This window comes from Leptonychotes weddellii, chromosome 4, assembly GCF_054177405.1.
Source record: "Leptonychotes weddellii isolate Sample4059 chromosome 4, ASM5417740v2, whole genome shotgun sequence".
Taxonomy (NCBI): Eukaryota; Metazoa; Chordata; class Mammalia; order Carnivora; family Phocidae; genus Leptonychotes; species Leptonychotes weddellii.
In genome coordinates this window covers 51,034,551-51,051,931 of record NC_138372.1, presented here as the reverse complement: position 1 = coordinate 51,051,931, position 17,381 = coordinate 51,034,551, and the positions used below count along the sequence as shown (strand labels likewise).

Here is a 17,381-nt window from a genome sequence, read left to right as displayed (position 1 = left end):
CAATGCCGGCAGAATGGGCTCTCACCCCAGGGATGAGGTGCTTGCATAATCAGTAGAAGGGCTGGAGGAACTGGTTCTTGACATCCAGACCAGGACCAACTGCCAGACCTCAGCGCAGAACTGGCCCCCGGGACCCAGCAGGAAGTGGAGACTCTTGGGAGGCTGCTGCAGCCGTGTGGTTTCTTTGCACCACATGGCTCCTGACTGCACGCTTCGGTGCTCCCACCAAGTGCAACCTGCCCACCACCCTGCTGGCCCGCAGAAAAGCAGCCAAGCCGCAAGAACTGGCCTTCTCGCTTCCACTTTCCAGATCTCTGATGAATGCACCCCTTCGGCGGGGCCCGCATCCTCCAGATGCAAGAGAACCTTAGTGTCTCGGTTGGCTCAGGCTGCCCTCACAAGCATCACAGACAGAGTGGCTTAAACGCAGGAATTTATTTTCTGGAGGCTAGAAGTCTGCACCAAGGTGCCAGCAGGGTGGGTTTCTTCCGAGGCCTCCATCTGTGGCTTGCAGCTGGGCTGGCTTCTCCCTGTGCCTTCGCGTGTTCTTCCCTCTCTACTCCTCTGGGTCTAAAGTCCTTCTTCCTGTGAGGATACCAGTAGTATTGGATCGGGGCCCACCCTACTGGGCTCATCTTTACTGAACCCCTATCTCCAAATACGGTTCATTCTGAGTTATTGGGGGTTAGGACGTCAACGTGTCCATTTGGGGGGGGCACGCTTCAGCTGGTAACACTAGAAGAGGTTGTATTTTCTGTCCTTCGCCGCAGGTCAGGGTACAGCAGGAGGAGGGTAGGGAGCTGCCCGGAGCAGCGATCAGGGACTGCGGCTGCTCAGAGCAAGTCGCCGGGGTGTGAGCAGAGGGTGTAGGCACTTACCGCTCAGCAAGAGTATTCTTCTTGTTGGGGCACCTGGGTGGCTCAGTCGTTCAGCGTCTGCCTTCGGCTCCGGTCATGATCCCAGCGTCCTGGGATCGAGCCCCGCATCGGGCTCCCTGCTCAGCGGGAAGCCTGCTTCTCCCTCTCCCTCTCCCCCTGCTTGTGTTCCCTCTCTCGCTGTGTCTTTCCCTGTCAAATAAATAAATAAAATCTTTTAAAAAAAAAAAAAAGAGTATTCTTCTTGTTGATTACACTCACATGCTTGTTTTATCTGATGCTCTTCAACAACCCTTTGAAATAGAAATGTATTATTATCCCGATTTTTCCCATGAGAAAATTGAGACGTACAAAGGTTAGGAGTCCTTCCCCAGAGCCCCAGAGTGAGGCGGTGGCAAGGGCAGGGGTGAGCTCAAGTCCCCTGGCCTAATCTTGGAGTATGCCGCTGGAACTCAATGTCCAAGGCATGGTACGAAGGCCGTGTCCAAGTTCAAATAGAGGGATGGGCAAGTGTGCCAGCCAATGTGAAAGGAGCAACCACTACTCAGACCCAGCCTGGTTTTGTAAGATTTTCTGGTATTTCTGGAAATCTTTCTTTGTCTTAAAGCAAAATATCTGTTTTTCAAAGGTTGACAATTTAAAGTTCACACACACACACACACACACACACACACACACACACACACAGAGTTAACCCTGTGTGGGGCCCGGCCAAACACACCTGCAGTTTGCATTCAGCCCGTAGGCTCTGATTTAAAATAAGTGTTCATGAGATTTATTAAAATAAGTGTTCTTAAAGGTCTGACTACACTCCCTCTCAGACCATATTAGGAAGATGTTGCTACTCCATCATATTACCTTGAAATTCTTCTTTTGCTCTTTCGCCGGGTGCATTTTTCTTGCTTCTCATGGAATGCATGATTTTTTTGTCTTGTCAGTGAACCTAGGGACCCAGCATTTATTAATTGTGTGTACAGGGTACAGTACAGATAGACGCTCATTTGTCCTCCCAACAGCCCTGTGAGATAGGTATGGCTGCCTGCACCCCTTTAATGGATGAGGGGGACAGACAAGGAGCGGGGCTAAGACAGTAAGACATTGAGAGTAGAAGGCAAGATCAGAGGGGAAGTGGAAACCTGGTCTTTTTTTTTTAAACCTGCTGTTTTATTATAGACAGAAGGGGTGTGTTTACTCAGAACACTGGCTTCACTCCAGTGATTCTAGTTGTTGGCCAGGCCCAGCGGACTTGTGATTCAGAGGCTGCTTCCCCGAGTGAGCTCCCGGACACACTTTCCATCCCCACCCTCTCCCTGCTCCAGGCCCCTCTCGACAAAGATTAAGGCGCTCTTATAATTCCCTAATGGGAAAGCGTGTTCTGAGGAATTTCTAGAAACCTAAGAATTCAGATGAACAACAGCATTAAAACTAATGCCAATTATTTGAATAACTAAATAGTACATGTGTTTATTCAAATCTGCTAGCCACATGTAAAAATGCGAACAAGGCCGCAGAAACGATAGCCGGGTTTTTATCAAACTGGGGGTCTGCGCAGGCCTCCCCGCTTCTGGGGGCGGGGCGGGGGGGATGGTTGGATAGAGCGCTGATGGCTCAGGATCTCCAGATGCTGACCTCAGTCCTTGCCTACTCGTGACAGTGAGAACATTCTTGCTTAGCTTGCAGAAAGGAGAAGGGAGGTCTGTTTTCAGGGCACTAGACAAACAGATGCTTTCTGCCCCAGAAGGGATGGCGCACAGCCACAGAGCAGTCAGCAAGCCAGGACTCCGGGTCGTCGGGGTCAGGGTCACCCTTGCCCTGCATGCTCGCGGGTCAAATTAACTGGAATTGCATCCTTTCCTTGGGGCGGTGGGGATTGTGGCTGCTGGGGTGAAAGGCTTGCGAGCCGGTTCAAGGCTCAGGAGCTGGGTGAACTTGGAGCAAGTTTTTCCAACTTCAGGTGCTTTGTCTCTAAAAGGAGGATGAAACAGTAATCCGGCTTTCAGGCTTCGAGGGAGACTTCACGGACTCCTGCGTCTGAAAGCAGCGTGTATACTCTGAGGTTCCACAGAAGTATCAGGTGTTGTTTGCCTTGGAAGCGATTCTTAAAGAATGAAGCAAGCTTTTTATCCACCTGGTGGCACAAGGAGCCAGCCAGACATCCTTCCACTGAGGGAAGAGCAGGGAAAACACTCTGAAGGCAGACAGGGTGGGAGAGGCCCTCTCAGCTGGTCTGGCCCGGCCTGCTGTTGAGGAGATGCAGAGCCGCTGCTGGTTGGGAGGAAATCCTCAGCTGGACCTCGGGCTCCTGTAAACACCAGCGATCAACAGCCAAAGAGCGTGGCCCTCCTCCCACACACAGGAGGCTGCTCAGCCCACCGAGTCCCTCCTGGAGGCTCCTTCCGTTGAAAACAGTAGCATTCTTCTCCCGTAAGAAGAATGTTGTAATAAGAGACTAGGTTGTTTTCCAGTGGCCCAGTACACAACTTTTTCTAGGAATGACCACACATACCCCATTTAATTGACCGGCCAAAGCTATTCCTATACAATATTCAGCAGGAAATTGTTTGTGTTTAATAATCTGTGAAACTGTGAAAATCACCCATGTCCTAAACTTTAACAAGTTTTCTGGGTGGGTTTATACATAGGCCAGGGGAGGGAAGTGGACTTTGAGAAGAATTTGTCTTTGAGTTGGGAGCCTGAGAGAAGCTGGGGGGGAGCAGCAGATAGGGTTCCACTCCCCTTGAAGCAGAGAAGGGTCCCCCCAGGAAGGAAGCAGGGGAGAAGGTGGTTAGTGAGGGAGCAGGTCAGAACAGATATCAGAATGGGGGATCAGAGTCCAGTGCTCGCGGTTTTTAACGTGACTATAATACAGTCAGGAAGAAAGTCCTCCAAATTCTAGTGGCCATTTCTCACCGACGTTAGAGGGACCTACCCCAGGATTTTATACATCGAGCCTACCCTCAGGGAGCTCTTTGCTCGTAGGGCTAGTCCTGACGCATGTGAACAATGGAGCAGTTCCAGGAAAACTCGCTCAGGCCTTGCAACCTTTGTGCCCTGGAAGCTGAGGAGAAGAAAATGCTTGGCGTTACTCTCATGCAAAGGGACATTCAGAAAGTCCTTCGGAGGCAGTCTGGAAACCACAGGCCCTTCAGAAGGGTATCATGTTCACATTCTGGAGGCTGGGGCCAGTCCTCAGAACCCTGGCCAACTGGCAGGGGCGCCCAGCTCAGCATGCTGCAGGGGAAGGCGAGAGTGCTGTGAATCAGGGCACTTCGCTGCGTTCGCAGGTCCCATTCCAGAGGCTCTGTTCGGAAGCCCTGGCCTGGGAGCACAGCAGAGTGCTGGGCCAGGCTGCCGGGTAGGAGCACAACCCCTGGGAGCTGACTGTAGGCCTCTCCTCTGGGTGGGGCAGGCTGACAGGAATCTGAGGAAGAGGCAGCTGGGCAGGGAGTGTGTCGAAATGAGGTCGCCAAGGCAGGGCCACCCTGCCCTGCCCTGCCCTACCATTCCTCCTCCCACTTTCCTGCATTGCCGGGGCTTCCTTCTTCTAGGGGATCCTCCGGTGGCTGTCACCAGCCCCTCCATCCTGCAGGGACTGGGTGCAGCAGCGTTGCCTAGGGCTGCACTGAAAGGAGGCTGATGCCAGAGCAACCCCCCGCCCTGGGCCCGGTCATCAGGTTCCCCGGGACTCACTGACCCCGGGGCGGGGGTGGGGGGTACAGACAGGTACACAGGGGACTTCTGACTCCTGGTGCTGGGTGTGACCTCCAAGGATAAAAGAAGAGCAGCTGCTATTTTTGGAGTGCCTTGGTCCTTGGCTAAACACTACATGGCATCAGCGAATTAACTCCTCAAACACACTCCTCCCCCTCAATTATGTAGAAGAAAACGTGGGCCCGTAGAGGTCAACTAACCAGCCCAGCTTCCCCCAGCTAGTAAGCGGCCAAGGCAGGGTCCAGACCCAGGAATGTGAAGCATGCTGATGCGGCTGGATGTCAGAATTGTGCGCACAGCTAAAAGCACAGTTTTATTTGTGCATTTGACCCAAAGCTGCCTCTGACCAAGGCTCTACCCGGGTCTTGGCACTGAGCCCCAGGGAAGCATTTCACGTCGGGTGAAACTCAGGTAGAGCAGCTTCGTGCCCACACGGTGGACGCCGTGGAGCCTGGGGCTCGCTGTCCTGTTTTGCAACCTTATCAGGTCTAAGCCTTTACGGCAAATGGGCTCTGTGCGGCTCCTTCAGGAGATTGAGTCAGCCTGATTTTGCTGCAGGCGCCACGGTGCCCCGAGACTTTGCTGAGCCCTAGCCGCGGACGAGGGAGGCATACCTGCTGTCTACCTCCTCCTCTGAGTCATAAAACTGCCACACTAGTGCCAGGCCTGCCAGCTCTGCCTTTGCCCCCAGTCGCCACCGCGCCGGGACAGAACTTAGCCATATATGGCAGAGGCACCGGGCAGCACTTTCCCCCAAGCCTGCCTTTGGGAATACGTCCTTGGACAACCACACGGGTTGAAGCTCAAGGTCCGGGAGGTCTCCTTCACCTTTTTACCACGTGGCTGGGCTGACAGAGGAAAAGGGCAGCCTCCGATCCAAGGGCTTAGGCCAGAGAGGAGAGTCAACCCACAACCCTGGGGTGGGGGTAGAGGATTAGCAAGTGGCCTGGCCCCAGGATGAGGCCAGCCTGAGGCAAAGGAGGGAAGGAGAGAGTTCTGTTAAATACTTCAGGCTTTAGGCTGCTCCGTGTGTCCCCTTGGACATTTGCAGTGAGTCCATCATTGAGAGTCTTCCAGCTGAAAGGGTCCCACTTTTTCTTGAATAAAGACTTCCTTATCTGCCTAACATTCCTCGAACGATTGCAAACCTCGATAGCACCTAAAAATGCACCTTTTGTGCAAAGTTCTCCAGAGGCACTCTCCTTTGCTGTTTTCTTCGGTTGCCAGGACTTTTGAATCAGTGTAATAGTTGGGTAAGAGAGCCAAAATGAAACAAAATCGAACTTTCCATTAAAGTACATAGCAGTAATACTAAACCGTATGCATAATGTGGCCTGTGCTTGCATTCGCTCACGTTGCTGGAAGCCTCCTAACTACCACAAATGTTTGTGTTTGTTCCCTCTTAGAAAATGCTAGAAAAGGTTCCATTGTGCTGTATGTCAGGGTGCACGGATTAAACGACTAGTACTGCAGACAAAGGAGCTCCAGTGGGAGGGCATCCTAGTAACTACTTCCCAGAGCCTGTGAGGACTGGGAAGGTGCACCCTTTGCCCCTAAGGAGTGAAAGCTTTAGGACTGCTTCAGCAATTGGCGTTCTTTTCAGGTTTCAGGTAGAAACAACAGTTGAAGATGTCTAGCAAAACGGCAAGCACCAACAACATCGCCCAGGCCAGGAGGACGGTGCAACAGTTGAGGATGGAAGCCTCCATCGAGAGAATAAAGGTCAGAAGCCTGGGTGCTCTCCGAAAGCGAGGCCACCTTTTAGAGAGGGCAGTGCCATTTAATGTGGCTGGGGGGGGTCCGGATTTTCCGAGAGCAAGCGAAGAGTCTCAGAATCTTAACTCTCATTGCTACCTGGCGTGGGCTTCATTTTCAGCACTGGGCAGCCCAGGTGTCTGAATTAGCCTCTCTGTTTGGACAGAAAAACCTAAGACAGGATCCTTCCCTGACCGAGCACCGTCAAGTCCCACGATCTCCATGTTCTGCATTGGGCCCAGGGGTCCAGACGGACTTTATGAACACCCTTGTCATCCCTCTGGAATTTACTGAGTGTTCTAGACTTCTCAGTGCAGGTGAGCTAGCCTTGCACAGCAAGTCAACACTCGTGGTGTCCTTTTTTTAAGAGTATGCTGCTTTTTAAATGTGTGTGGACTATTTTAATGACACATATTCTGCAGCCAGCGTGAGTAACGCCAGGCTTCGTTGAGATCTGGAAGAAATGGGAAGGCATTTATAAGGTCACCTGACTTCGAAGTCTTCCGCACTCCCCTCCCCCATCCCAAGAGACCGAGGCAGTGTGTGCCCTGGAATGTTGTGAGTAATGCTGTTTCCTAGGAACTGAAGCAGTCACCTGCTACATTCCTCTGGGCCTGGGGACAGTCACCTGTCCTCCAAAGAGCAGGCTGCCTGGGCTGTATCTGACAGGACTCAGCTATCCTGTGCTCCTTGCCTGAAGCCACAGATCTGATGATTCTGCAGGATCTCGATCCCGACTCCTGAACAGGGCAGGGCATTTTCCGTTTTTAACTCCCGTCCGAGGAAGGCACTGAATCTTCCCATTCCGGTTTTGTCCCTCTTTTTATTTTTCCACGCCCAGTCTTGAACAGTAACCCTTGAAGCTCTTCTAGAACTTCACTGTCTCTCAAGAGTATTCACTCCAGGCCCGTAATGCAGTTCCTAAACTGTGCTGCATTCCAGTTTTGTATCAAATCCAAACTAAGATACACCTTTCCCTTGATTCCTATACACTTCCCCCTCCCCGCACTTAGAGAAATTTCAAGCCTATAGAAGACTTATAACAACAAACACCCCTATACTGTTTGCCAAGATTCACTGATTATTAACATTTTGGCACATTTGCTTTCTCTTTGTCTACACACACACCCACACAACACCTATCCTTTAAGCCACTTGAAAGTTAGGTGCCGACATCGTGACCCTGCTCCCTTACATACCTCACCATCTGTCTCCTGAATACAAGCGCATTCTTCTGCATAGCCACAGTACAATGGTCACATTCAGGATCATCTGCCACACAGTCCACTTTTGAAGAATCCAGGCCCCTCGTGTTGTAGAATGGCCCGCACTTTGAATACCCCGGTTTGCTGAGGTTTCGATTACCGTTAAATGTTTTGGCAGGCGTACTTGCTCGCTGGGGGTAGGTCATCCGTGCTCACACTAGGACACACATGAGGTCATTTTGTCTGATCTTTAAGTCTGATCACTTGGTAAAAGAAGGCCAGAGCTGCCAGATTGATCCGTTTACAGATCTTTTCCCTTTCCTAACTCACAATTTAGGAGAAGCAGGCTCTCAAAGTATCACGCCGACGGTCTTCTGCCCAGCAGGCAACTCTGCTTGTAATGTTGGTAAATAAATTATTTTGTTTGGTTTTTTCTACCTGTCAGGTTTCAAAGGCGTCAGCGGACCTCATGTCCTACTGTGAGGAGCACGCCAGAAGCGACCCTTTGCTGATAGGGATACCGACCTCAGAAAACCCTTTCAAGGATAAAAAAACTTGCATCATCTTATAGAGGAACAGTGAAATGGCTCCTCACCTCTTCTCAACAAAGCAAATTATGAGCAGCTCCTTGGAAGAAATTTACCTTCAGCTTATTTGGTAACCACTGCTAATAACTAAAATACTCTAACTTGGAATAATTGACTCTGACGTCTTTATTTTCCAAGTTGCCCTTTCTCTAAAACACCTTTTACTGATTTAATCCAGAATAACAGTCTTCTTTTCCATTTGATAACGATGGTGACATATTGGGTTACTGCTTAAGAAAAGTTGGTTTGGGCCATTTTAAAAAAGACAATTATATACTTCTAAATCTACGAATAACCCAGTTATATCCAGACCTAAATTACCTAAGTACCTGTCTAGATTAAAATGCCAAGAATAACTTAAGTCCCCAAACCTTTACAGCCTAGGATGTTCCTAATAGGGTTGTGGCAACTGTACAATGTACCTGTGTATATATATGTCTTTGTATATACACCTATCAGTGCTTATTTCCTTAGGAAAATTTCTCTCTCCGTGCCCTCAGTTCCTCAGCTCCAGAAGCTGTACCTTTGTCTTGAGCCGTATGCAGGTAAAGTAAGATTTTTTCATATAGTTACTGTACAAAAAGTAAAGAACATCCTAAAGATTGTAGCCACGGTAATTGAGTAATGACGAAATCGTGCTGACCTCTTAAGCTATAATCAGCTGAACCAATTAAAGTTACAAACTGAACTAAAAGCCCTCTAGGAGGTATTCACAAGGGAGCCTTTTGGGCTTCAGTGATCCCGAGTCTAGAAAAGGGGAGGAGGCCCCTGGGGCTCATGTTCTCTGGATTAGGGGTAGATACCTCTGAACTGTCCACCCTCATGCTTGGAGGGAGACAGGGTGCACATGAGCCCGGCCCAAAGAGAAGCAGGAATGTGTGAAAGCCAGGTGCTTGTCTTAGACAAACCTGGTGATTTCCTCGTCTCTGCCCTTTATCTTTCCTCTCCCGCTAGAACAGCTCTGTCCAGAGGTGGTATTCACCTCCCCAACCCCAAGTGGGTAGAACGTGGTAGGAAAGAAAAGTCAAAGGTATCAGACACTAAGCCGCTTTTCAAATACCTGGTGGGCCACTGTGTTGTTCCCTACCTTGTCCACAAACCCCCCAGGGCAGTCTTGGATTCGGGGGTACACTACTTGGGCTTCAGGGTTCCAGCAGCTGTTCATCGGGTTCCTTGATAGTCCCTCTGGGTCTGAACGGAGCCCTCACATCCTTGGAATTGCCAGGGGGCATCCTGAGGCATCTCCTATGGCCAGAGAGTATGTTAGTTTTATCAAAGAGGGAGGAGGGGTCCCTTTTTTTTAACAAAAATGCTCACTTAAGGGCTCAAACCATACACAAGCCTTTGATGTTCGAATTCATCTTTAGTTCATTAAAATATCTACTAGTGAAGGATTCAAAGCTTATTTTCAAAAAGGATCCAACCCCAAGATGGAATTATTTACAACCGTTTTCCCTAGTTCTGTACAATCTTGCTCTGTTAACACAAGCCCCTTTTAAAATCTAACGTCTGGGTTTTGAGTATGAAGCTGATTGTGGGTGAACAAATGCAAGGCTATTTTTAAACTGCTCAAATATAGTCAGGATTTCCCCAGCCACCTATCTGTTCAGCATTGTGAACTGCCCTCACTTTTCCAACATCATGTGAAAATCATGCCACTGGCCTTAACCTCTTGTCATCTACTGCTTGGTTTTGCAATAGGCCCAGTTTCCAAGTAAATTAGAGGCACCTGTTTAGGAGAGAGAAAGGTGAAATTTGAAATATACACTAAAAAGACAACATTACATTTAATGCTTCACTGAATGAGCCTTTTCTTTTAACGAGTATATTTTTCTACTGATCATTTCAGCACACTAATCTTATTTTCATTTTGATTTTAACATTTTAAGTATTTATAATACAGCTTGTTAAATATTTTTATGAAATTTTATTATTCCTTTTTGGTGTATGTGCACCTTTTCAGTAGCAAGCATAGTTTATTCTTTAGCACTAAATTATGTCCTTTTGACCTAACAGAAAACAAATATGTTTTGCTATTTGTTGATATGCTTGTAGTGATAAGGAATGGACTTGAGGTTCCAGGAGATTTCATTTTTGCTGGTCAGATATCATAAAGGCTAGGAGTATGAATGTCATGTAACTTCCTAACTAGGTGTAGGGCATGTTCAAGAAGTGAAATCCCATCCTTGGATGATGGACCCAGTGGGGAAAAATTGTAGCTAAATGTTGATTGACTTAAAACTAGATGTCTATGTAAGAAAATCTATGTATAGGATATACAGAAGTCACTTTTATTTATCAGGCTTTATTCTACTTATGAACCACAATATAACTGTTCTGCAGTAGCTGGTTTATAATGGACAAATGCCCAGTATGTGTTGTTGTTTTTTTTTTTCCAACTAACACTATAAAGACACAATCACATAATATACATGCAACTTCTTGACTTCATATCTATGAAGCTATTTAAATATGTGCATTATATTTTTGTCTTTAATGCTGCTTCTGTTAACAGTGATCTCTTTTTTCATTCTTATATATTCATTAGTGCATCAATCTGTCCAATTGAGGCCTCGGGACCATGGCAAAATATACTAGACAAAAGTTCGTGACTCCAAAGTATTTTACAGAGACACATTATACCAGGTTGTTCACAAGGTCTAGGTTGTAGTTACTTTTTCTTCTAAAAAGAATCAGGTTTTTACATTTCCTTACCTTATTAAAATCAAAGTGCCATAATGATCTTTTAAAGGAAGTACCCGAGTTGCTTTCTCTCTGTACTGTTTTTATACTTTAAACTATCGAAAAAATTATACCAATGATTTAATAATTTTGAGGCATAGGTTAGTTTAGGTAGAAGATGTGCTAAACTTGGCTTCAGATGCCTTCTTCTCAGCCAATTTACAACCAAGATAAGTGTCATCTGATTATTCCAACTATCAATTAAAGATCTATAGAGGCCCAAGAAATGAACTACAGTACATGTCAGTCCTTCTCAATAAAATAAAATACTGGAGTGTGTTGAATTGTATTGATTTCTTTTATGGTAGATCTGTTAATAGGAACAAAATACATGAATCACATAGAATTACGTGTAGATTAAAATAGAGCACTTACCTAAAGTTGGGTGGCCTGGATTGTAGCCTTGGATCCTTTTCCAGCCAATCCTGTGTCCCTGTGTCGTGTGACTTCGGACAAGGCACTTCATCTCGCTGGGCCCCCATTTCACCCTCTATAAAACAGGCGGCTTAAAGTAGAGGATGGTGGTGACTCCCCCCAACCCCCCCTCCCGATGCCTCGGTCCATTGGCTTACCCCTCTACAGGTCCTGCCAACATGTTGGTGCTATAAGCTGCTTCAAATATAAAATCGGTTCGTCTATCATATATGCTCATTTAATAGCTTATGAAAGGCCTTTTTGTTATATAGTTTTTTCTAGTTTTATGGACTTGATTACTGTAATGTCTTGTTTTTAGTCATGTCACTCTAAACATCATTCACTTGATGTTTCAGTAATCTGCATTTGATATATAGTTGGAGGGGATTTTGTTATTTCATAGCAGTCTTTGGCTACTCATCTGTCCAGCATCTAATTAACCTAAGCACTGTGATCATTGTTTGGAAATCTGTCCTATGGAAAGAATAAAAGCATTTACTTCACATGTACTTCACAGATTTGAAAGAAGTGTCATTAAAACATCATTGTTCTCTTTACTGGATCAGTGCCTCACTGTATCATCATACCCATGTTTTGCCCAATAAATTAATAGAAGACCCATTCTCTTCCCTTTTCCTTCATTCAGTTAACATTTTCTGAACACCTACTGAGAGCCAGAGGTTGAACACAGGCTCTGACACTCAGATGAGTAAGACTCAGACCAGCCTGTGCCAAGCTCACAGTCCAGAGCAAGGTGGGTGGGAATGGCAGATGCATAAACTAATAGAGTACATGTGAGAAGGTGAACATGCAGGACTGTGAGATCCCAGAGGAGACCAGCTCCACAGCAGTGAAGTCTCAGAAGGCTTCCAAGGGAGGTGATGTTTGAGCTGCATCTTGAGAAAAGAAAACATTGTAAGCACTGGAATGAAGTCTTGGGAGGAAGTGAAGGAAACGGAGAGTGGGTTCAAAACTAGTCTGCAGAGTACCTCCCATACTACTTGTTTATCCTGCAAGCAACAGGAAGGCAGTGGAGGTTATTAAAGAGGAATGATGTAATGATACCCAATGTGTGGAGGGCTGTTTCCCATCCTGAGACCCAGCTGTGACCATGGAAACAGATAACAAATGAAAAGGCCATTACACTCACAATGACTCATATTCACCAAGTGTTTGCCAAAGGTACCCTGCCTCCTCCTTAGTCCCTTCTTCTAGGGCTGGGATTCCCATGGAATGAAGAGAGAACATCATCCAGAAAGGGAAAAAAGGCAGCCAATGAGTGGTTATGGACCAGGTTGCTACAGAGATGGCCCAGGCTTCTGAGAATCAGTACTTACACACTACAGAGAGTAGGAGCAAAAGGGTCATTCAACCCTTTCTAGGAAAGGACTAAAGTATTTAGATACTTTGGTCATGAAAAGCAGACAGCAACTGACATGGACTTTCACTGGTTCAGACCAAATTGCCAGAAGTTCCTATAACTCGAGATGGAAGACAGTTGTACTGGGGGGGAAGGTAGATGGGATTGGGTAGGGGTGAGTTTAAAACAAGGTGAGGAAAGAGAGTACAATGAGAAGGGTAGACTATGTAAGTCAACATGGCAGAAGAAATGTTACACTGCCTTAATGTTATGAACAAAGAACTCACACCCTACAGGTGCTGGCGGTAGCTTAGTGTGGAGATACAGGTCATGTGACCCTCCAGCTTTCCTGGATATGGGGGGTGATTAGCTTCTCATTGGCAAGATGGTCAGTTATAACATGCTATATATGTGTGTGTGTGTGTGTGTGTGTGTGTGTAGTCACTATAAGCCTTGTTAAGTGCTACGTAGACAGTCGTGGAGGATTTCTCCCTAATTCCCTCCCTGTCCCTAGGTTTATAAACTTTTGGCTTACAGCTGTGTTTATAGAACCTGATCCCACCATCAGCTGTAGCCATCTTTGCACAACCTAGGATGGATATTGCCTTTCGTTTATCTTCAGAGCAAGGTCCTACTGACTATCCTTTTTCCACTGTAAGCAGGAAACAATGATGATCATGCCTTCAGGTGAGCCCTTCTGTTGCTCCAATTTACTGTCTCCTTATCAGAGTCATTCATGTCTATTAAGGCCATTTAACTGTAGGCCAGCCATCGGCAAACATGTACAGCTGTTCTCAGGAACCCCCACTTCCAACTATCAATTTTTTCAGAAACCAGTATTTTCTTTCTTTGTCCTGAAGGAAAATGCAATCCAGATAAATTCACCCTAAAATGCTAATGACTTAATGGATAGTAGAAGATCATTGGAACTACAAAAGAGGACTATGAAAAGAGCAATGCTTAGCATAAAGAAGTTAAAAGTAAAATTTTAGATATCATCAAGAATTATACATACGAAGCATGCCTATACCCTAAAATTCTAGATAATCTATACAATTATAAAAACAAGTAATTGAAATCATTGAGATACATAATGGTAAGATCCCAGGTTTAGAAGTCTAAGAAATTCGCAGCCAAAACATCTATGTGCAAGTTGCAACTTCTGGTCTCTAGGTCCAATCATCTCCCATCCTTTCACACACACATCCTGCTTAGATAGAAGTGACAGCCCTATTCACTAAAGACTTTAAATCTGGTCCTAACATAAGATATTCATCCTGTGACATCATGAGGGCCCTGTGGATCCATAAGTTGATGTACTAGGGGCAGGCCTAAGGCAGTCACTCACTGGAAAAACATGGCCAGCAATACCTGCTTCATTCCTGGCACTGATAGACTTGAGAATTAATATCCCCTGGGATGAGGTCAGGGCTAAGCCTAAGTACAAGTTGGCATGTGAACAGAATAGAAAAACAGAAATAAGCCCATGCTTATATGGTCAATAAGAATGTAGAATGAGGAAAATAGTCTCTTTGACAGTGCTGGGAAAACTGGGCAGCTACATGCAAAAGAATGAAACTGGACCACTTTTTAAACCATACACAAACTCAAAATGGATTAAAGACCTAAATATGAGACATAAAACTCCTAGAAGAAAACATAGGCAATAATTTCTTTAACATTGGCCTTAGCAACATTTTTTTAGATGGATCTCCTCGGGTAAAGGAAACAAAGGCAAAAATAAACTACTGGGACTACACCAAAATAAAAGGTTTTTGCACAGTGAAGGAAACCATCAACAAAATGAAAAGGCAACCTCAATTGACTGGGAGAAGATACTTGCAAATGATATATCTGATAAGAGGTTAATACCCAAAATATATTAAGAACTTATACAACTCAACACACACACACACACACACACACATAATCTAATTAAAATAGGCAGAGGACCTGAATAGACATTTCTCCAAAAAGACATAAAGATGGCCAACAGACATATGAAGAGGTGCTCACCATCACTAATCATCCGAGAAATGCATATCAAGACCACAATGAGATGTCACCTCACACCTGTCAGAATGACTAGAATCAAAAAGTCAAGCAATAATATGTGTTGGTGAGGATGTAGAGAAAAGGAACCCTCTTACACTGTTGGTGGGAATGCAAATTAATGCAACCACTGTGAAAAACAGCATGGAAGTTCCTCAAAAAATTAAAAGTCAACCTACCGTATCATCCAGTAATTCCCCTACTAGGTATTTACCCAAAGAAAACACAAACACTAAATTGAAAAGATATATGCACCCCTATGTTTATTATAGCATTTTTAAAATTTTTAATTCCAGTATAGTTAACATAGTTATATTAGTTTCAGGTGTACAATATAATGATTCAACAATACTATATATTACTCAGTGCTCCTCAAGGCAAGTGTACTTTTAATCCCCTTCACCTATTTAACCCATCCACCCACCTCCCCTCTGGTAACCATCTGTTTGTTCTCTACAGTTAAGAGTCGGGGGGTTTTTTTTGGTTTCTTTTTCCTTTGTTCATTTGTTTTGTTTCTTAAATTCCACATATGAGTAAGATTATATGGTATTTGTCGTTCTCTGACTGACTTATTTCACGTGGTGTAATACCCTTCTAGATCATCCATGTTGCAAATGGCAAGTTTCATTCTTTTTTATAGCTGAATAATATTCTATTGTCTGTGTGTCTGTGTGTGTATATATATGTGTGTGTATGTGTATGTGTGCGTGTGTGTATGGCACCTCTTCTTTATCCATTCATCTATCCATGGACATTTACTTGCTTCCATATCTTGGCTATAATAATGCTGCAATATAGCCAAATTACGGAAGCAACTAAATACACACACACACACACACACACACACACAAATAGAATATTCAGCTATACAAAAGAATGAAATCTTGCCATTTGCAACAACATGGATGGATCTAGAAGGATATTACACCAAGTGAAATAAGCCATCAGAGAAGGACAAATACCATATGATTTCACTCATATGTGGAAGCTAAAAAACAAAACAAAACAAAAAACAGAAATAGACCCATAAATACAGAGAAGAAACTGGTGGTTGGGGGATGGGCAAAATGGCTGAAGGCGAGTGGGAAGTACAGACTTCCAGTTATGGAATGAATAAGTAACTGAGATATAAGGTACAACACAAAGAATAAAGTCAATGATATTATAATATCGTTGTATAGTCACAGATGGTAGCTATACTTGTGGGCATAGCATAAAATACAGAGTTGTGGAATCACTATGTTGTACACCTGAAACTAATGTAACATCATGTGTCAACTACACTTCAATTAAAAAAATCTCAAAACAAATCCATGACGTAGCTCCTATTATTATCCCTACTTTACATATGAGGAAATAGAAGCTTGAAGAGATCCAAATGCATATTTGATAGGCCTTTTAAGAACACTGAATGTTTCATGAGCAGTTAGTATGATGTAAGAAAAAGAACACATGTCCTGGAATCAGGAAGTGTAAGTTCTAGTCCAACTGCCACTAATTTGCTGTGCAATCTTAGGACATTTATGACTTCTGGTCCTGTTTCCCGAAAAAAAAAAAAAAGGATTTTCTTTAAAAAGGGGATTTAGGCTAGGTAATTATTATATGTGCTGCCGAAGCGAGCACTTAGGCTAGGTAATTATTAACATTTCTTCTCACTTTAAATTTTATACAAATTTGAGAGAGGAGACAATTCACTTTCAGTTGCATTTTGCCATCCCCACCCCAAGTCATTTTACATTTTCCTCCTTGAATTAAAAATCAGGAGAACCAAAGTCTATAGAGTATGGGGTCAGAGAAGGATATGTGGGTTTGCTGTATGTAATTACAGGTATTTAAAAGATATTTAAAGAATCACTTCTTGATACTTCAGCTACTGACTCATCAGCAGGACTGGAAAGAATTGCAGAAAGGTATTTTGTATATAAGCAATTAATAGAATTGAGAGAGCAAAGCTCTAACAATGCCTTTATAAGGAGTTCAAAAACATTACAAAAAGAAAAGCAGCTCACTCAAATATTAAATGTGAATAACAGGGCATTTGGTTTTTTAGAAGCAGGACAAAGAAGAATTCATTCATTTGTTGAGGTCCTACTAGGAATGTAGTAGTTCCTACTAGCCCTGTTCTAAATATGTCCTAGGATAAGACAGAAAAGACATGGATCTCCCAGGATGGTTGGAGCAGGCGTTATAAGGTTGGGCAGTAGGAGGTAAACAGATAAATTACTATGCAATGTGCAAATGCTGTTATAAGAAGTTGGCTCTGAAAGAACAAGACAAAAATCACAGCAGGAGATCTAAGTGGAAACAGAAATATGTAATACGCCTGATAGAGAATTTAAGGTAATGATCATAAAGATATTACTGGACTTCAGAAAAGGGTAGAGGACATCAGTGAGACCCTTAACAAAGAGATTTTAAAAAATAACATATCAGAGGTGAAGAACTTAATAGATAAAGTTAAAAATACAACAGATGGAACAAATAGTAAGCTAGAGGAAGCATAGGAATGATCAGTGACCTGGAGGATAGAGTAATGGGATGCAATCAAGCTGAACAGGTGAGAGACAAATAAATGCTGCATAATGAGAATGGACTTAGAGAATTCAGCAACACCATCAAGTATAATTAACATTCACATTATAGGGATCCCAGAAGGAGAAGAGAGAAAAGGGGCTGGCGG

General features: G+C 44.6%; 1 protein-coding gene across 13 annotated transcripts in view; it reads left to right on the top strand.

The window, feature by feature from the left end:
* Positions 1-16,348, top strand: part of GNG12 (G protein subunit gamma 12) — a 118,151-nt gene extending 101,803 nt beyond the window's left edge. For 11 of the 13 annotated variants that reach the window (XM_081818612.1, XM_081818609.1, XM_081818611.1 and 8 more), the window contains 2 exons: positions 6,190-6,308; positions 7,992-11,910. In XM_081818612.1, the coding sequence (XP_081674738.1) occupies positions 6,216-6,308; positions 7,992-8,117 (219 nt within the window). In that variant the 5' untranslated portion in view covers positions 6,190-6,215 and the 3' untranslated portion in view covers positions 8,118-11,910. Of the gene's footprint in view, positions 1-6,189; positions 6,309-7,991; positions 16,293-16,333 lie in introns of those variants that run through there. The other 2 variants (XR_014144911.1, XR_014144912.1) reach the window with 2 other exon arrangements.
* Positions 16,349-17,381: the final 1,033 nt, after the last annotated feature.